The sequence below is a fragment of the Aphanomyces astaci genome (assembly GCF_000520075.1).
Source record: "Aphanomyces astaci strain APO3 unplaced genomic scaffold supercont1.6, whole genome shotgun sequence".
In the NCBI taxonomy this organism is placed as follows: Eukaryota; Oomycota; class Saprolegniomycetes; order Saprolegniales; family Verrucalvaceae; genus Aphanomyces; species Aphanomyces astaci.
This window is the reverse complement of record NW_009798269.1, coordinates 1,323,989-1,345,869: the sequence shown is the minus strand read 5'-3', so window position 1 is coordinate 1,345,869 and position 21,881 is coordinate 1,323,989. Positions and strand designations below refer to the sequence as shown.

General features: G+C 54.8%; 1 protein-coding gene across 1 annotated transcript in view; it reads right to left on the bottom strand.

Moving 5' to 3' along the window:
* H257_03825 (hypothetical protein) overlaps nt 1-21,881 on the bottom strand; it is a 27,007-nt gene extending 5,126 nt beyond the window's left edge. The window contains exons 1-6 of the mRNA XM_009828091.1: nt 21,102-21,881; nt 19,147-21,030; nt 18,836-19,090; nt 18,527-18,787; nt 18,220-18,477; nt 33-18,170 (exon numbers count right to left, since the gene is read on the bottom strand). Coding sequence (XP_009826393.1) covers nt 33-18,170; nt 18,220-18,477; nt 18,527-18,787; nt 18,836-19,090; nt 19,147-21,030; nt 21,102-21,816 — 21,511 coding nt within the window. The 5' untranslated portion in view covers nt 21,817-21,881. The remainder of the gene's footprint in view (nt 1-32; nt 18,171-18,219; nt 18,478-18,526; nt 18,788-18,835; nt 19,091-19,146; nt 21,031-21,101) is intronic.

The following is a 21,881-nucleotide window of genomic DNA, read 5'->3' as shown; positions in this document are numbered from 1 at the left end:
TCAACCTTGTGTCATGGTATTATTGTTTGTACCTTGGAATCCACAAATACGACCGGCGGGACACGGTTGGCAGTACGAAATGTCGGCAAGACCGGTGTCTGGAGACCACGTGCCTTCCGGACAGAGTCGGCAAGTCACGGAATCCGCCACCGATCGATAGTACCCTGCCGCGCAAATGGATGGAATGTACACGCCATAGCCGGCACATGCGTACCCAGCCGGACAAACGCGGCATTCTGTGCTCGCTTTGAACGTGGAAAAAGTTCCGGGGAAGCACAACGTCGGGGCAATCGATCCTTCGCGTTGAGAAAACGTGCCCAATGGCACTTGCAATGGGAATTGCGTGCCCGGAGGACAGTAGTGGCCAGGGTAGCACAGTGTACTGGCGACAGTCCCCTCCGGACAAAACGTTCCTTCCGTGCACGTTTGTTTGGCTGTGGCTCCTTCAGGGGCAATGGGAAGCCAGTCGATGGTCAGATCTTGCTTGACCCCCGCGTAGCAGAATGTTCCACGCGAACAAGGAATCGGGCGGAGCTGGGTGAGCTCGGCTGGATCGCTGGACCACGTGCCTTCGTTACAGTAAAACCCCGACGGACATGTGACCACGGGAACGCTGAGCCCCCAAGATGAGCAGACAAACCCTGCCGGGCATAGCTCCGGCGCCGTACGGTTGAAACCTGGGCAAATATACCCCACCGGACACAACTGGCACATGGGTTGCGTGTCCAGCGGTTGGTACGACCCAGGGTAGCACGCGATGGGCTTGACATTACCGACGCCGGGACAGTACGAGCCCCGTGGACACGCAATGGCGTCCGTGATGGTCGGGCAATAGTAACCAGATGGACACGGCCCTTGGCCTTCGGGGGACGTGGACCCCCTAGAACAGAAAAATCCTCGAAAACAAGGCTGGGGGGAGCTGAAGTTTTGGAGTTGCATCGATGGAGTCGACACGCCACTGCGGCAGAACGTTCCCAAAGGACAAACAAAGGGCTTTTCAGCAAGGAGGTTGGACGTGTTGAAATCGCATTGTCGAGTGAGGCACTGAGGGTCCACGAAGTTGGGGGGTTGCTCCAGACGGCGTGACCCCGTGGCTGGGCTTGGCCGAGGCACGACACTCCACGACCGCGACGTCACATCAAATGTTGTGATGCCGGTTTCAGAATTCACGACATAGTCGGATCGGTTCTGGAAGTCCAGCACGTTGGTGCTCTTGGTCCCCGGAAGACAATAATGACCTTCCGGACACATGGTTTCTGGCGTGCGAAGCGCGTGGCGGTCGCAAACAAACCCCGCCGGACACAAAATCGGTTTCGACAAGCCAAAGTCTGGGCAGTAGAATCCAACTGGACACGGAAGACACGACGGCTGGCCGGCGCGAGGCTGAAACGTGGACGGCGGACATTGCGAAAAGTTGCGGCCATCGGACGCTGGGAACGTTCCATTGGGAACCAGGGCAATGTCGTGGTCAGTGCAGTATCGCAAGGCAGGGCATGCACCGAGGTATTCAAATTGAAGACCACTGGATGTAAAGTCCACACCGTTACATGTCACGTCGAACGAGACCAGCCCCACGGGATCGACCAAGTTACCTACCCGAGAAGGCACTATGCACACCAATAGGGTTGAGGAAATGAAGGTGGCCGGTGACATGAGCTCCCCGAATCGACACGCGAGCGAACTCGAGTTGAGAAAGTTCAGTCCTTTGACGAACACAGGGCGTTGGCCTGTAACTAGACTGTGCATAGGCGTCAGCACACTAACTTCCAAGTCGTCGACAAACTGAAAAGGTAGAGCATCCACGGCTTCGTCCACGCCGTTCCAAGTTACTTGGAGGGGAATTGTGCCTACGGAATGGGGCGGGGACTCACATTGGATCAATGTCGAGTTTATAAACGTCGCTGCGACCTGTGCAGTTCCAAACCGGCACGACAGTTCCACTTGGTTTTCAAAGCCAGACCCAACGACGTGCACCAACGTCCTCCCTCGCAATGCTGGACCAATCGACGGCACGAGCTTTGTAAGCACCACGTTCGGAGTAATGACGAGGTTTAAACCAGTGGACAAGTCCTGGTTGTTTGTAGTTAGTTGCAAGGTCAGGGGCCCCACAGGGAGATTGCGAGGGGTGACGCATCGCAGCAACGTGGCCGTTACGACTTGAGCCAAACTAGTGCGTTGTGGCAAGACGTTCCACACACAAAACACTTGTCGAGGTGTAAAATGGTAGCCACGAACGGTCACAATGGTGCCTCCAATTTGGGTCGCTCGCATTGGCCAAATGGAGGAAATCCACGGGGTGGGGGAGTACGTGAAGAACAGACCATGGCTGGTAAAACTCGCGTTGTTATTGGACACGTGCACCAAGACGACACTGGAGGCCGTGTCTTCTTGAGGGGGGGTTGCGCACTGTATCACATTCGACGACACGTACGTCGCCGGGACTCGCACAGGTCCAAAGCGACACACCAGGTGCGGGGAATTCGGAAGGAAATGGCTGCCTTGGATGGTCACCAACGTGTTGCCGTGGGGGGTTCCGTGTCCGGGAGACAGTTGCGTGACCACGGCATCGTGTACCACTTGAATTTCCGTCCCCGACAGCGAAAACGTCACACCGTCGCAGGTGACTTCGAGCACCACTGTCGCAGGCACATGGCGAGGCGCCACGCACGTCAGGAGCGTCGACGACAGGTACGTGGCAGGCACAGAGTCGTAGCCGAATTGACACGCCAAGAACCGACTGTTTTGAAAGCCACGGCCGCGGATTCGCAGCACCGATCCGCCACTGGTCTCAACAGAGTCTGGAAACACTAGAAGCAATTCTGGACGTGTGGACTCATCTGGAAAACCTTCCGCGACCACAACTGCAATGTCATCGGCGTACTGCACTCTGAATGTTGTGTCAATGCTGCCATACGGGGATAGTAGGACGAGTGGGTACGATCCAGGATCGAGTTGCGGTGGACTGATGCAGTGCACACTGTGGTCTACGACATAAGCTGGGACTGGCTCTGCCCCGCCAACAAGACACTGGCGGACAAACTCGACGTGGAACCCGAGGACTTCAATGTCGCTACCGCCATTTAAAGGGCTAGTGGTTGGCTTGGCGACATTGAGTACTTTCGGCGTCGGGACAAACTCAAACGGAAGCATGTCCATGGAGCCGTGGGTGCCGCTTGTAATGGTCAAGTTGACAATTCCGACGGGTGCTGAAGGGGTAACACATGCAAATTGCGTGGACGAAACTCTTGTGGCTGCGATGGGTAATTGATTGCCAAACCAACACGACACATTTTGAGTCGCTCGAGTCATTTGGATCATCAACGTCGTCCCTCCAACTGAGAAGGCCTGAGACGGTGTCAATCGCTCCACGCGGTTGGTCACGACATACGTAAACTCGACAAACACAAGGGGCGGCTGGCTGCCTACAGACACCCCCAACATCACGCTGGTGGATTTGAAGTCTTTCTGTGCCGGCGGTGCGACACACACGGCGCTGGCGTTGGACGTCACGACGGCGACCACTGACACATCACCAAACCAACACATCAGAGCAGGTCCAAAGCCAGAGCCAGTGATCGCAATCGTCGTGTTGCCCACAACCGAACCACTGGCCGGCGAAATACTGTGCACAAACAGAGGTTGGACAAACGTGAACTGCACGCCGTCGTCGGTAGCTTCAACATCGACGTTGTTGTTACTCATTCCAAAGGCCACGGACCCTGTCTCATGCGCAGGAGCAATACACCTCACGCACGTCGAGTTGACGTACGCAGCAGGGACCAATTGTGTGCCGAATGCACAGCGCAACGCGCTGGACTGGACGAAATGCGCCCCTCGCACTACAATTGATTGTCCCCCTCGATGCAATGCATGGTCAGGCGTCACTTGGTACACTTGGGCGAACGGGATAGTTCGAAACGATCCAGAAGTGGACGAGACAGCCACGTCATACTGAAATACCGCTACTTGCATTGCTTGGGGTTCGGGCGTCGGTGGGGACAAGCAATGCAGCTCGTATGGCGACACAAACGTCGCCACCGTTCGATCGAGTTCGGCAGACGTAGCATTGGCAGAAAAGACACATGCTAGATGCAGCGACCGGTTGAAGTTTTGCCCGAGGATGCGTAGCGGCGTGCGTCCACGAGTCGACCCAAAAGGTGGCACGATGTTGCGAACGATGGCAGGTAGCATGTATAAAAGGCGAGCGACATTTGAACGCACTGATGTGTCTCGAATCAGTTGCAACGTGCCAACCGTGGGTCGATTCTCCAGGGGCGGAACAGTACAATTGATCGCATTGGTAGACACCACCACCGACCGTGTCTCATATCCGTCGATCCAACATACCGTCTGTGGCGTAATATGTCGGCCTGTGACTTGAACGACATCCCCCAACGCAGAAGACACCTTGGACACGGCAGCAATCACCGGGGGGTCCACAAACGTGAACAAGATCGAGCCGGACGGCTCCACGTCGACCCCGTTCGCACTCCAGCCCAGCGTCACATCGCCGGAAATGTGTGGCGGCGTCACGCACGACACGGCCGTCGCGTTGTAAAACACAGCAGGGATAACTGTCGAGTCAAAATGACACGCCATCGCAAACGAGAAGTAAAAGTGCAACCCAACCAGCCACACCGTGTCGCCGCCGTTGGAGCTTGCAATCGATGGCGTCACGTCGTGCAGTGTAATGGCCGGCGTGTATCGGAACACAAACGGAATGGAATGTGTGTTAGCTTGTTCGTCGGCTAATATGAGGGCGACAGTTCCGGGGAGATGCGCCGGGGTCTTGCAGACCAATTGCTTGGCCGACACAAAGATCGCCAGGACATCACTCGTGTCAAAGTAGCATGTATAGCGCTTGGAGGGTTGGAAGCCACGGCCATACAAATGTACAGCTGTTTGCCCACTTTCTGAGCCGACGAGGGGCGACACTCGGCGTACGGAAAAGGGTCTAACGTACTCAAACATGACTTGGTTGAACGACCAGTCATGCCCTTCGTTCAGAGACACTTCAACTGGCACTTTGGTTTGAACTTTGCCATTGACCACTGGCAGCACAAGGGGGGGAGCCATGCATGTCAAAGCCGCGGACGAAAGCACCTGCGCTTCGACCATCTCCGAGTGGAAGCGACACCAAGCTGGGGATACAAACCCCGACCCGGTCACTTGAACCAACGAATTGACTTGGCCTTGCAGAGGAAGGACCAACGAGACTTGGGGAACTAATTGGAACTCAAACCCAACGAGCGCAGGCGTGAAGTCGCGGTGGTTGCCCGACAGCGCCACTTCAATCACACCGGCGGCATGCGGGGGTGTCGTGCACTCGATCTCATTGGGTTGAATATGAGTCACGGGCATCAAAATACGATCAAATCGACACAGCGACACCAAGTGCATGTTGGCACCGTAGAGGCGAATTGGAGTTCCACCTGTAACAGGGCCATTGTGGGGGCTCACCTTTACAGCGATCAGCGGAGGATAAAAGTGCACTGTGGCCGCCAAGGCAAAGTCGATCACGTTGTTGGTCACGTCCAAAGTACCGACGTCTTGGGCCAATTTAGCTGGGATCACGCATCGGACATGGAACGGCGACATGAGCATGGCACCACCCTCAATGATTGTGTGGTTGACACGGCATTGCACTGTGGGACGGAAGTTATAGCCATAGATGTGCACAGCCAGCTTTGTCCGTTCGATGCCAGCCGTGGGCGCCGTGGACTGAATCTGAATCGGCAACACAAACTCAATCAAAGTGGCACTTTGGGCCAGCGTCAGTCCAGAGGACGACGTTTGAAGGCCGAGTCGCACCGACGTTGGGCGGTCAAAGGGCGGCGTCACGCACTCAATCGTGTTGTTTGAGAGTGTTCGGGCAGGCACAATCCCCCCATGCTCAAACGAGCAACTGACGGATTCGTTGAACGAGGTCGCAGAAGCTAAGAGGATTTGAATGGCCGTGCCGCCGGAAATAGGAGCGTTCGACGGTGTCACGGTGCGGATGTGCCACTCGGGCAAGTACTCGTATTGGAGAGACAGCGGGTCGAAGTACAGTCCATTCAGTGTTACAAACACGTCGACCATGCCAGCTATGATGGACGGAGGCGCAACACAATGCACTTCGTTACTAGAAATGTAACGACCGAGTACAGCTATCGAAGAGCCAAATCGACATGCCAGGTCCAAGGACGGCAAGAAATTCGTTCCCAACACACGCACAGATACATTGCCACCAACGGGTCCGAACGCAGGAAGCACGCTGACCCCAAGCGGACGATCGTACACGTACATGGACAGCGCATTGGTACTATACGCTTGACCATACATACCCAAGGTTAGAGTCGCAGTTCCAGCAAGTGCAAACTGGGGACTGTCACAAGCCACGCTGGTCGTCGACACCGCCAATGCTGGGACAGTGTACGCAGTAGTGTTGGGCCCTATAAAGTTGCACTGGAGGCTAACGGAACGGGGGATGACAAACGTCGTTTGGACGACGATTGGAACCCCAATATCGCGGGGAATTAGTGTGGGCACGACAGACATGAGCGTGTTGGATGCAAGGATATCTACCTGCCATCCAGTCTCAATGACCTCGTTTCCATTGAGCACGAGGTGAACAAGCACCGCCGTGGAATCCTTTATGTTAGGGACGTTGCACGCGAAGGTTGAATTCTCAGCATACCACACTCCTGGCGCAGCAAAGTTATGGCCACTCGACGTTTCGAATCGACAACTCCAATCCATTCCAGCGACAAACGATTCAACGACCAAGGACACAGTGCGACTGCCCATGTCAGAAATAGCAGGGGGGGACATCTGGGTGACGACGGGGGTATCGACATAGGTAAAGTTGACGGCAGGGGAAATCTGCTGACGATCTAAGCTTAACACTATGGCCAAGGCAACAGTTGACGACGTGCGGCGAGCAGGTGCCACACACTGCAGCCACGTCGAGTTGAGAACAGTTGCCGGGAAAAATATCTTGTCGTCAAACCAGCACCCCAGACGAGGATCGAGGTCATAACCTCGGACGTTGATCACAGCGCCGCCACGAGCTAGCCCCGAAAGGGGATAAAGTGCATCCACAGTACTGTGTACTACTGCAAACGTGAGGCCAGCCGAGCCAGACGTAGGCACGATAGTTCCGTTGGCAATCAGTGCGAACGGCACCGCTTCACCGACGAAAGCGCGGGGGGCATCGCATGTGAGCAAGGTGCGGGAAATGTACTGAGCGACTGTCGAAACCTTTCCAAATGCACACGTGCAAAACGCTCCCCTGTGTTGTTGATGGCAAAGTTCAAAGCCACGACCCGTGACCATCACTTGTTGGGAGGTGTTCACCATGGCATACGCCGGCGTAATCTCAAACACTTGCATGTGTTCAGGTCGGATATATAGATGGGTTGAAAGGGCTTTGAAGTCGACTCCATTGACGGACAGTTCCATCGTCCATTCGTCCGTTGGGTGGGTGGTATGGATTACAACGTTGGTCAGGGCACATGATACCTCTGTTTGGCTTAGAATGACTCCACGACATGGCACTCCTCCGTTTGCTCGTAGCCACACGGTAGCATTGGACGACAACGGAGGTCGTACAGTCGCGCGAAGCTGCAAGTCCATTTCGTTGATCCAGTTGACGGCTATGGACAGAACATCAGGGACGACAACGTACTGATACTTCAGCGTTGTTTCAATCAAAGCAGTGTCCACCACGAGCGACACATCGACAGATTCGTTGGGGGTTCCACGGGGCGCCACACACACGACACTGCGACGGTCAGCTTCGTAACTACCAAGGGTATACTGCGACCCAAAGATGCACTTCACACTCGTCGTCGTGCTCGGAACACTAGCAAAAAACACGCGAACCAGCGTTCCTCCATCCACCGACCCCCTATCCGGAGCTAACTTTGAGACGCGGACTGGCTTGGGAAATGTAAACGTGACTTTTGTGGGCAGTGGTGGGGTTGTCGGGATTTCGTTGCAAGAATTCCACACCACAGAAAACGGAGTCGTGGCCAGCTCGTCGGTGGTGTTCTGTCGGTCAGGAATCGGACATTTCAACCGTGTGGATGACACCACTGCGCCTGACGTGTTTCCAGCAAGGCCAAAGACACAATCAACACGATCCAAAGCGTCGTAGAAATGCCCAATTACATCCAATACGTGGCTGGAAAGCACGGCCAAGGACGTGATCGACATGGGACGGATGTACGTAAACGGAAGCGGCGTGGTTGGCAGCAACTCGTCCGCAGTGACTCGTACAGACACGCTAGAGGTAGACATCATTCCCAGTGTGTTGTTGGGCACCGTACATGTGACAAGGGTGGAACTTTTCGTTTGCACTGGCACGATGGTCGCATCGCCAAATTGGCAATACGCCACATACATCAAATGAGATCCCATCAAGTGCACTGTCGACGACGGCCAACCCACCAGCGGGTACGGAGGACGGTGTAAAGTCGGCATCGGAATAAACGTGAAAGTGCTCGTCCAAAGGACATCGAGACCAGACACGACTTGAAACGTCGCGGTACCTTCCACGTGACGTGGCGGCGTGAGACACCACAAAGACGTCGACGACAAATGGATGGCAGGCGTCGACACGAGATCAAACTGACATTGCACATCCTGGGAAAAGGCAAAGTGCATTCCCGCAACATCAATGAATGTAGGGAGATTGGCAATGCCAGTGGACGGGGTGCAACTCTGCACGACCGCGTTGGCGGTGTACTGAAAGTCTAGGGGCGTTGGAATGGTAATTTCCCCAAATTGAAGAGTGACTTGTCGCAGGGACGTGTCCGGGGCTGCCGGAAGTCGGCATGTCACTAAATGGGAACTCACCCACATGCCTCGAGCTTGCACGGTGCCAATCCAACACGTTACTGTGAGCATCGGGAAATGCGCTCCCGTGATTTGAATGCTGTATCCGCCTTGTATGGAGCCACTTTTGGGCGACAGAGTCCACTGCTGGGGCTGCACGGCATGCAGAACCTTGATGCTGATGGCATTGGAATGGATCGACTCGAGCGTTGACACGTACAACGATACATCGGTTGGCCACGAACGTCCGTGTTTTTTCACTGCACATTGCACTTCAGTTGGGGAGATCACCGTGGTATTGATATGGACTAGAACAGACTGGTTGGACGACGATATGCAGGCAAGTACACACGACGTATTCACGTCAAGATTGAAGCCATGCACGGTCAAGATGGCATCTGCCTTGTCCAACATGTAGTCAGGCCATACGGAGGACACTACCGGCGTCGGACGGAACTCAAACGTAGCTGATGCTGACGTTGAGGGCATGACTTCGTTTTCCGAGTCCAGGAACACACGCAATGCCTCACGGCCTGCCGAGTGGTATCGAGGCGCTTGACATACAATCGTCGTGGAATTCACATACATGGCCGGCACCATATCCACATCAAACTGGCACGAAAGCGTAGGAGTGAACGGAATGAACGACATTGTAACGGTGACGAGCGTTCCGCCACTTCCGACAGTCGGTTGCACACTGACCAGGACTGGTCGTACGATGTACTGGAAGGTAAATGACTTGAGCTGACGGAACATTGTTGCTGGAACGATGGACAGTGTGACAAGGCCAGGGGCTTGCCGCGGGGCCATGCAGTGCAGTTCCGTGGGGGATGCGACCACGGCGGCCGAAGCCACAGTGCCAAATAGACACTGCACTGTTGACGAGGATGCCGCTGTTAGCGTTTCCAGCGTGTCCAAGGAATAACCTTCAACTGTTACTCGAGTTGAAGTGTTCTCAAATCCAATCAATGGCCACACGTCAAGGACCTCTGCCTCCGCAGGTTTCATGGCCAAGACGAAGGTGGGAAAGGACACAAACTGCCTTCCTTCGTTTGTCGATAACGCAACGTCCCACTCGGTTGGGTGCGCCCCGCTAGCCAGCGCTGGACACGTGGCCACCGAGTCCGACGTCACGTTACACGGAACCACCAAGTCATTGCCGTAGCGAATCCACAAACTCGGCAGAAACGATGTGCCGCGGAGGTCCATCTTCGATCCGTATGTTATCAATGGCGGCATGGCCTTCAAAGAAGGTCCCGTGGAAGTTTTCCACACTGTCGAGAACAGAACCACGTCACCGTACTCGATTCCGAACGGAATTGCGTCCCCTAGAGGCAATCTTGTCGTCGTCCTTGACGATAGAATGCACGTCATGGACGAGGTCGACACGAATTGAAGCGGAATTCGAACGGTTGAGTTCACGACGCAGTACGCAGACGCGAGCGGCTGAAAGTGGGTGCCAATGATTTCAACGGTGGTGGAATCGGCATTCACAAGCATGAACGACGACGTGAAATTGGGCAGCACGGCTTGAACTACTGGCGGCACGGCTCGTGGTAGCTCGTACGACCGCAAGACAACGAGGGACTGGCCAGCTCGCACGACCAGCGTGGTTGTTGGTGTTGTTGATCGGGGCAACGTGCACTGAATCACATATGGCAACACATTCTCAACACCAACGACCGACCCGCCAAAGTCACACAGCAAGTGCGTGTGCAAGCCCACTCCAAACAACTGAACACGGGGTTCTTGGACGAAATACGATCCACTAAGTAGGACATCGGCCGCCGAGTCCACTACAAAGCCGACAGATGCTGCCACTTTGGACGTTTGGAACCACACGTCGACGGTCAAGTCTGTCGTGACGAAGCTAGACGGAACGATACACTCCAACCCAGATGAAGCATTGACCAGACTTGCTGCAACCATGATCGGTCCACTGACGTTGTTGTTATTGGCCGTGGTATATACACCACAAGTGTACGTGCCAGGCGTAAAATGCCCGCTCGCCCCGTAGACGACCACCGTTGCATTCATCTGGTCTTGCCGTGCGACTCGCATTGCAAGAGTTGTCGGGATCGAAATGACCTGGAACAAGACGCTGTTGGTGCTGGTTTCTTGGCGATTCCAGCTCACAAACACGTCCACAGTCGTGTCCGACACGAAAGCCGGAGCTGCACATGCAATCGCGGTGCTGTTGACAAACACCGCCGGCACAACGTTGGATCGACCGAAAAGGCACTGCCAATGCACGGATGGCCAGAAATTCGTTCCTCGAACCATGACTTCTGTCGACGACGCCGCCAACGTAAGACCTACCCGAGGGGTCACCTGGTGAAGGGTGACCATGGCTCTGTACTGCAAACTCCAAGATGCCATTGCAGGTGTGGCAAAGTCATTGTAGCTAAACGACACTGTTACTGGACCTGGTTTGGAAGGCGGAGCGGCGCATGTGAAGTGCCTTTGCGAGACGTACGTGGCTTGTACAGTACTCGAGTTTGCACCAAACCGGCATTGCAACGACATGATGTCGTCGGTGGCCACTCGAACGGTGACCATTGCGCCACCAGCTTCTGAAATTTGAGTGGGGGTGACGTTGTCAATGTCGAGCACTGATAAGACTGTGACCTGCACTTGTCCAAGGACGGTTCGTTGTCGATTGTTCTGCATGTAAATGGTGTGGATACCCAAGCGATTGGAGCTGAACGGACAAACCATACTTGTTGAGTTGACGATGTGGGCCAGTGCAAAATCCCCGCACACGATAGAACCAGCGTCCTCGTGCGATAGTCCCCCGTTGGTGGTGACCTCCAAATTCACGGCACTGTCTACTGGAACGAAAATCGGTCGGACACGCACAATCTTGAACGCGTCGACATATTCAAACGACAATGTATTGTCCACGACAAGGTCATTCCAAGCCACAGCCAACGGAACACCAGACGACGTGGGAGATGGCGGGGACAAGCACACCAAATACGATGAATTCAATGGCGTCGCGGGTACAAACGCCGAGCCGAATCGACATTCAAACGTGCCAGATTGGACAGGAAAGTACCCCACGATGTACACTTCCGACTGGCCCGCGACGGTACCCGTGGCCGGCATGGCCGCCCGTACGTAAAACTCTGGGGCAAACTGAAACGGCAGAGCATTGGAATAATCGACTTGGTTGGTTGTAACAGCAACGTATACGACGTGGTGGGTCTTGATTTGGGCTGGACTCAACTGCAAATTGCACCGTAGGGCGGTCGAGTTTACAACGATCGCTTCAACGTGGATCAAGTCGTAATAGCACCACACGGTTTCTCGAGGGGAAAAGGTTGAGCCAAACAAAACAACCTCCGACTGCCACGTCATTCCAAACGACGGAACCATCGACGTCAAGTGCAACGCTGGAACCACTTGAACGGTTCCCACTCGCGATAGGTCGTGGCCATTCCAAAGTACGTACACATTGTACGTTCCTGTGGCCAACACCGTGTCGAGATTGCATTGGACGAGCGTGGAATTCACATATAAGGCCCTTGTGACGACGACGGTTGGCGTAGTTGGTTGCGCCACCCAATGGCACGTTCGAATGGGCACGAGATCGAACCCACGGATATCGACAGTGTCGCATCTAGTAGTAGGGTGCAGGATAGACGGCACGATCTCCACGACTTGGGGGGTCGCAAAGTACGTAAACGACTGATTCACTAACACAACCACGTCGTTTCCCGTGAGCGTAAACGCGACAACGTTAGGCACAGCGGTGGACGGAATCAAGCACGACAGCATAGTCGAATTGGTTCGCACCGCTTGGACAAACTTATCTCCGAACGAGCACATGAACCGAGTGTTGGCTGAAAACGCAGAGCCAACGATCGTCATGGACGAGTTTTGCAACGTTGCAGTCGCTGTGGGGTAGACTTGAATCACAGTGGGAACCGGAGCCAGCTCCACACGCAACGCATTTTGGGCCAGCGGCATGCCTTGATATACTAGCGTTATCGCATATGTGTTTACGCCCAGAGAAGGCGGCACAATGCAGTTGACTTTGAACGACGAGACCCACGTGGCACTGCTGCTGACAGCTACCGCTTGTCCAGCGAGTCGAAACTCACAAGTGCACTCGGTGGGCATGTTGTAGCCCAGTAAAGACACAAAGGCTGAGGTGGAATTGGGTCCGAAGATCACGGTGGATGGCTGCACCGAGGCCAACGTTGCGGGGGACACAATCGACACACTTATACGGTTGCTGAACGCTTGTCCGTTGGTGGAGACACTCAGCGCAATCCGTAGCGATGGAGAGACCTTTGGCGGCGGACAAAAGGCCAGTGTAGATTGATTGCCAATGGTGCCCATAGTCGTTTTTACTAGTGGCCACGACGTTGATTCAAATCGACATTGCACTTGTAGCGTTGTGTTCGTAAACAACCCCATGAGCTGGAACGGAGACGTCCATGTCGACGCGATAGTAGCTGGAAACACTTGAAGGATCGCCGGCGGGGCTTCAGCGGAAAATAGCACCGACGCTAGGCTGGTGTGACCATTCACAGCCAGAGAAATCTTCAGGACGGACGGAATCGAAAGCAGAGGCGGGACGGCGCAGACGACCATCGTTTGGTTGACAAAGGTTGGTTGAACGAACGCTTGGTCCATGGCGCACATGACTAGCTGTGGAAACGACGACCCGACGATTGTGATTGTCGTTAATTCGTTCCCATGGGTGGGAGTGATGAAGGCAATCTCAGGGTCGGGTAAGATGGTCAATTTGAGTGGCTGCGGAACTAGGAAATTGGATGCATCTGCGGCGAAAAGCAAGCCGACGCTGTACTCATTCGCGTGGAGCTCAACGGCAATCACACAATTCAGTTGTGTCGGGCTGATCCAATTCGCGGGCAAACTGGTATTCCCAATACGACACTGGTACATTGGCGAGTCGATGAAATTACGTCCCAACAACGCGACGGTGGTGAGCGTGGATTGAAAGGCGAGTACCGGGTCGATGGAGTCGACTTGAGGGGGCTGGACTACCCAGTACACCAGTGTGTTGCTTTGCGGAGCTGTATCACCATAATCCGCTTGGTTTTCAAAGTACGAGATGCTGTGGGTCGTCGTGTCCGACCCGTCGAACGACGGCAACATGCATTGCCCATGCGTGGCATTGATCACGACCAAGTCCACACGGACTTGTCTGTCCACCACGCATCCATACGATCGCGACGCATTGAACACAGTAGAGATCAGAGAAACGAGTCCACCGGCGACAGATCCCATTCGAGGCACGATGTCCACCAACACAAGCAAATTGTCTCGCACCAGCACAACATTCGACACGTCCACTCCGTTGAGTGACAGCCCAACTCGATGGACAGACACAGAGACAGGACACGTCACTCTGTTCATTCCAACGAACCAACGTCCTTGGACCAGTCGGTTGTCTGCGTGGCACGTGACCGAGCTGACGTTGCTCGGCCATCCAGCAGTCGCAGAAGACACAAACACCCGGATTTCGCCCACGTCGTCATGTCGCTCGGCGTAATCGATGGTCGGGGGGTCAATGTAATAAAAGAAGAACGTGGACGTGCCATTCCCACACCCATAAAGTGAAAGAGAAACCAGGGATGCATTACCATGTTGTGATGGCGGCGTTTGGCACGACACGTTGGACGGGGACAGCCACATTGCGGGCACATCAACGTCGCCAAATTGGCATCGCAATGCGGCAGAATCTGCAAACCCGGACCCTTGCAGAATAACTTGGGTACCACCACCGGTACGTCCCAGAGCTGGCCAGAATGAATTGACAGTCGCACCACAAACGTCTTGAAATATCGAGAACGAACTACCCCCAAGGGCAACTTGACCTTGACGAACCATCGCGGGGACGGTGCATGCTGCAAACGAAGCATTCGTAACAGTGGCAAGTACAGTCACCTCACTTATATTGACACGAAACAGACAGGTAGCTGAAGAGGGGAAGTTGGTCCCAACGAGGTGCACGCTCGAGCCAAGGAGTCCACGTTGAAGGTACACCCTGTCCAATATGGGCTGTGGAGTGATCTGGAATGCAGCCATTGTGGGAATTCGCTGGGGATGGTCGTTGACGACCAGCCAAATCAACGCCGTGGACGGTCGAGTGTCTTTGGCCACGATGCAGGTCACAACCGTGTGATTGAAACTCACCGCGGGGATGGTAAGACTACTACTAGTAGTACTAGCCGCCACCACTCCGTCGTCCGTGGGCTGCTGCAGGAGACATGCCACTTGAGTCAAATTGAAGGCTGGGTCCAATGTCCACTGGATGTGAAGCACGGTGTTCGGTGGCCCTTGCGATGGACTGACGGCATGAATTTGAGGCACGTTCACCACTGGGATATGGAGCGTATTCGAATCAAAGTCAAATCCGTTGTTGGAAACTTGAATTGCTAATGAACCGGCGATTGGCCACGTCACTCCAACACACGTGACTTCTGTTTCATCGATCCACTGGGCAGCCGTCATCTCTACCACCTCGTAAATGCCAGGACCATCGGAACACATCAATCGACACGACATCCACTTGGAGTCTCTCAAGAATGTCCCTCGAACAGAAAGTGGTTGGGGAGTAGCGTTTGTCCAGAGAAATCCTGGAGATAAAACCAGTGTCAGCTGTGGGCTAGCACCAATACCATACGCAACCGCATTCGTCGACACATCGCTCGAACTCACCCACAGCGTGACCAGAACTCGATCGGTGTCGCCGTCGATGCTCGTAAATGGCGGTGTCGTGCACGTAGCCAGCGAGGTGTTCCAGATGATGGCCCGTGATGCCACGGTGGGACGAAATTGGCACCACGCCGAGCCATCTTCCACGGGCAGATTCGACCCCCACATGTGCAGCAGTGTACCTCCCAACACTGACCCAAACGCAGGTTCGATGGCTTCAAGCGTCGGGGCTGGGAACACTGCGACTGTCAAGTTGGAAGCGAGAACGATCTGGCCGTTGTTCACACTGATACTCACGGAGACGGCATTGTCCCCCAGATCATCGCTATGGACAAGGCAAAACACAATGTCGTCAGTAGCGTTAACAACTACGCGACGTTTGGTCCCCACGACACAGTGCGAGGCTAAAAAAAAGCCTTGTCCGGCTACTTTAATCAACTGCGGGGCTTGGCGTGCGAATACCTTCATAGGCCACAACGACGTCACGCTAGAAGACACATGAATGGGCAGCCGTTCACTCCATTCTTGCGTGTTCCAACTCAATGACACCGACGACGGCCCGCCGCCGTCACATCGAACACTAGTCGAATTCTTCGTCCATTCGCCAAAGGTAGTGATGTTGGCAATGTTGCAGTACACGTCGAATGGTTCTTGGGGTCGCGAATTTAATGAAACTTGGACAGATACGCTCAACAATCCTCCTATTGCCTTGACAAGTGTTGGTGGATCCAAGTAGGTGAAGCCAGGTTGCAACGAAACGACTTGACGGCCCACGACCACTTCCACGTTTGTCTGGTTGAGTTGTGCACGCGGCGGCGTCACACACTCGACAAGCGTTTCGTTCATGTACTGGGCATTCACAGCCAAACTCCCTTCAAATCGGCATTGCAATGGCAACGCTGGATGGAACCGTTGGCCACGAATGCGGAGTCGAGTGCCTCCAGTCGTAGCTCCAATCGACGGAGTGTACGAATCCACTCGCGCCGGTGGAATCACTTCGATGTCCGTGGTGAAGATGGCGTACTCCTGCCAAAGCACTCGCACGACTCCGACGCCAATTGCCCCACGGGGGACATGACACGATAATCGTGTGGCGGAGATCGCAGGCGTCACAACCACAGACGAACCAAGGTCGGAAAAGTCGTCAAAGCTACACGCAATCAAATTCGAAGCCGGGGGAACGACAAGATCCCACATGGCGTCAACGACGAATGGCGCGTTCAATTGGAGCGTTGGCCGCCCAACTACTGGGGGGATTTGCAACATGGATTGGTCAATGTATCGAAACTCGTAGCTCCATAACACAGTGTGGGATTCCAAGACGACGACTTGCAATACAGAGCAACCCGTTAAGGCTGGCGATGGAAGCGAAGGCGCGACACATTGGGCCATCGACGACGACAACAAAAGGGCTGTCGATGTGGAGAAGGGTGAGTCCGCTGGATAGCATGTGAACTGGCACACCAAGGGGACAGAAAGCCCGCTGCCTTGCAATACGATGGTCGTGTTGGCTTGGATGAACCCGACATTCGGAGTCGCAGCTGTGACTTGGGCAGGTGGAAGGGGCTGGTACGTTAATGTGTTGACTGCGTACGGCATCATTTCGTACAGCAATTGCACTTGCATGGATCCAGATACCGACGACGAAGGCGGGGGAGCCATGCACTCGACCTCGAGCGAATCCATTCTTGTCGTGGCTGGGGTTATGAGATCGTTTCCAAACAAACACGACAGGTTTGGCAAAAGGGGGCCCGTTGTGCGAACGACCACAATGGTTGGGTTGCGCTGGACCACAATAATGTCTAGCATCGTCGGCGGTACAATGTACGTGAAATACACGGGCGTCCACGATGCTAATTGGTTGTCCACAACCAACGACACTGGAACTGACGTTGTTGGAGAGTCTGTCATGGGCACCACACAGGTCACGACACTGCCATTCACCACCTGCCCACGAGCGTACAAGTTCCCGAAGGTGCACCCGACTGCTTCCTGCATTCTTAACGACAGGGGCTTGGCCAGAATCATGGTGACAGCCGCGCCACCCGGTCCAAACCGTGGCGCCATCGATGTGATGGTCATGGGAGACACGAAAGTAAACGGAAACGTTCCCAGAGGTAGACGACTCCCGGCATACCCAAACGTCAATGTGGTTTCGAGGTCGGATTGAAGCCATGTTGATAGCACACGACACGTGGCAGTCGTGGAGTTGATCACGGTTGCCGCGACGGGCGATATGGACGACCCAACTTGGCATTGCAGAGCGCTGCCAGCCACATCCAAATGGCCATTTGGTCCGGTGATCCAAATGTCCTTGAATAGACCCACGTTCCACACAAAAGTGGGAGCGATTGAAAACAACGTTGTCACAACGGTGACAATGACATTGTCTGCCGTAAAGTCGATACCGTTGAACGACAGGTCCACTTGTACCTCCACTGGTGTTTGAAGAGTCGTCGGAACTTGGCAACGAACGGTAGAGTTGTTCGTTCCCATATTTGAAGGTACTAGTGCACTCTGAGCTAGCACAGCTCCCGTCGCCGCGGATTGCCATAAACAAATCACATCATTCGGGACTGGAAAGTGGATGCCTTGGACAGTGACAAAGTCGGCAGGGCGAACGAGCGGGGGAAATATGGATGTAACGTGCGGCGTGTCTAATATGATGGAGTTAGTTTTAGATCGACTGGTGGATAGCCCACGTACCATACACGACGAACATTGACGATGCAGCTACGAAGTGCTTGCCGTCCAAACTCACAGACACAGACACATGTCCCCGCTTACTAAAATACGGTGTCACACATTGAATAGTCGTGGCATTCACAACAGTCGCTGTCACTTTGTGATCACCGTCAAATCGACAGAACATGGTGGCAGATACAATCGTGACTTGGATTTGAAGGGGAGTGTTGCCTCCACTGGGTCCTTGGTCTGGCCACATCCTAACGACCTTCAAGTCTCCTAATTTGGTGTCGTAAGTTGGAGCCTAGATATCACTTTCTAGACACACCATAGACTGTTAGCGTGTACACAGAGGACACGTCTGCGCCGTTGTTTGGAGAAAACACCACGTCCAGTTGCGTGGTTGGGCCTACCAATGGCGGCATATTGCATTCAACTTGGCGATTTGAAATGTATGTCGCTCTGGTCGACGCGCCAGTCGAAAACTGGCACGTCATGTTGATCGCATTGGGGAGATGCAGTCCTGACCAGACCAGCACGGAGGCTTGGGTTACCGCGGACGGTGTCACACTGGCGATGACCCACGGATCTACATCCAAGTGCTTTTACAACTTCAAACAGATCAAACAAGGCGCACCATCGTAGCTGTATCGCATAATGTTGGACCACATGGCAAAGCCATCGGTCACGACAACAAACGTATCTTTGGTAGATCCCGCGGACGACGCAGTACAAGAGGCCTGCGTGGAGCTGCTCGCAACGACGGGCACCAGCTCCCCCGAGCCGAATTGACAAGACAGGCCCGCCCCGTCCAAGCTGGAACCGGTTAACCGAACAACGGTACCTCCTTCAGGCCTCCCATGCGTTGGGGCGATCGACGATAGCTGCACACCTGTACGAGAAATGACAATAACGTCATGTGAACTTCTCTGCAAAGGCCGGCGTTACCTGCATTCAGGGACGCCGTCACCTTGGACAACTGCAGCTGCATGAACGACTGATCACTGGTCTCGAACGTCGGCGATGCGCTGCATTCGATTGAGACGAGGTCGTTTCCATAAAACGCCCCGTGCCGCGAATACCGGATCGTCTGCATGGTTTGTTGGATGTCTGCTGCGACACCGTGCACGACCAACGTCCGGGCCGTTCGAGCGCTCGTGGCAAACACCGCGTTGGTCGACGCCGACGGCAAACTCACTCGCCCCAATGGAGAATGAACTTGAAGTCGCACAAAGATGATTTCACCTGCAGCGGACGGGGCCACCTGGAGCGAGTACCCTCGCAGGTCCACGGAGGGCTTCACCGTGTCCACCGTCGACGGATCGTTTCGATGCAGCACTTGAATCGGAATGGACGCGGTCGCGGTGAGTTGGCTCTTGGCATCCGTGGCTATCACTTCCAACGACTCGACGTGCTGCATCGAGTTGAAGTCTTCGTCCGGAGTGTACACGATCGATGCTAATGCATGGTTGATATCTGTCACATTGCCCTGCATGCGAATGTGCGCATCTCCAGAACCCGACCCGAGCGTAAACACAACATTTTCAGATGCATGTGGTGATAACAAACCACTAGACACTTGCAACGATACAACCACCGTTTGAGAGATAAACAACCCATTGTCTGTGACAGAGGTAAAGTCTCCTTGCACGCTCAGCCCTTGAACGACCACACTGCCGTCTTCTGCCACGGACGATTGCACCAGAGGTAAGACCAGGCCGGGGGGACGAGGGGTATGTGTGACGGTGACGGCAACCACCGTGGCGGGCCCAAAGACAGGCTCCACGTCGTACGCCTTGGCATCTGCGACAGTGAGCGTGATCGTGTCTGTGCCGTACCACGACGCAGGGGGCGTGTACGTGAGGGTGGCCAGGGCTTCATTGATGTCAGACAATGGACCTTGCATTGTATTCTGCGACAGAAACGTCATCGCAGAACTAGGCGAAGGCAACACGTCCAGTCGTCCTTTCTGCGCTGCAAACGACACGACGACCGCGTAGTTGATTTCCACAACGCTGTCTGGGCTGGCATCTTGCACCGTGACAGGCGGCAAGATGGTAAATGGTTGGTTTTCAACTCCATGGATGGCGACGGGGGCAACGAGGACGGGGCTGTCGACCCACAAATCCATTTGCACCGACAGCTCCACGACCTGGTTGTTGTTACTCAGGTGGTTCAAGATCGTCACCATGTCCTGCGCCTCCAGCCCGCCGGGTTGTGTATATTGCCACTGCAGTCGAATCACATGGGTTCCAGAATGCAAACTCAACACCATGTTTCCTTGGGCCGTCTGGGCGCCCCTGGACGCGCCGCTGATCGTTGCCCCCGTCGTTCGATACGGCTGGTTGTCCACTACCAAGCGGGCACCGACGTCGCCCACGTCGAGTTGGTTGAACGACAGGAACGACGGGTGTCGCAGAAACTGCACCGGAAGAAAGTACTGCACCAGCACATTCGACGTCGCGGCTACGTGAAAGCGAAGGGGTGACCCGACGTTGTACCATTGCGACGACGGCACGCCCGAGTAGATGGTCGGGTCCTTGGACACATAGACAACATCGTTGAGGGTTTCCCCCATCACAGCGAGCAGGCGGCCCATCATAAAGCCGTCGTACAGCGATGGCATGGACCGCCACTTGCGCCCCGTGGGGGAGCTCAGCCGCCACAGCACGGTCACGACATGCGCGCCCCGTGTTAGGGGCAACGTGACGTCCCCCAGCAGCACCCCCGGCTGGCTGAACTTGGCTTGGGTCAAAACTGTCGCGCTGGTTTCACGGAACCGACTCCCATCCACGTCGACGACCGCGTCGACTTCGTCCAGAGCGTATCCCGCTACACATATGACACCATTGAGCGGAAATGTTTGAAATCGAATTCACGGTATAGATACAATCAAAACGAACCCCCGTCAACTCGCAGCGTGTCTGGTCGAACTGGAATGTGATAAAGCACCCGGACATTCATCTTGGTGGCCAGAGTGAAACTCAATGTCATCACGGGCTCCCACTCCAACGGCTTGAGGACTGCGATGGCGGTCAATGGCTGCGAGTACCACATGCCCGCGCGCTGGGCAGCCACCACAAGGGAACATCCTCCTGAGAACCCTGTGCCTATATCTGGATTGATCGACCACTTGGTTACGTACATCCCGAGCTTTTTCCATTGGAGGTGTATTGAGTGGTTTCCGGCGGCGAGTGACGTGGCCCAGTACCCGCTGACAATGGACGATTCAGTTTGAAAGTAACCCGTGGACGCTCCAGATTGCCGCGCTGGGAATGCGTCGACGACCACCCGAAACGCAAGAAGATCGTCGCTGCCTTTGGCTTTGGTCTCATCGATGATGGCGAACCCGCCAGTGGACGGAAGCGATGCGATCTCAGGGAACACAGTCACCGAATACGATACGAGCACGGTGGTCGGGCGTGCAAGGAATGTGTAAACTTGTGCGTCGGGAACGTCTTGCCAATGATCGTTGGTGGTGATTACCACGTGATGTAGTGGACTGGCACTCCACAGCGAATGAAACGTCACGTCCACTGCCGCATGTACGATGGTGTTGACAGCTAGAAGAACGAGTACCGACACGCTTGCCGCGTGGGTAACGAAGAAGCGCCTCATGATGCGGCCCTGTCCGGTTACGCTTGCCGCTCGTGGTGATGATGGATGGATCTACGTACCCCAAG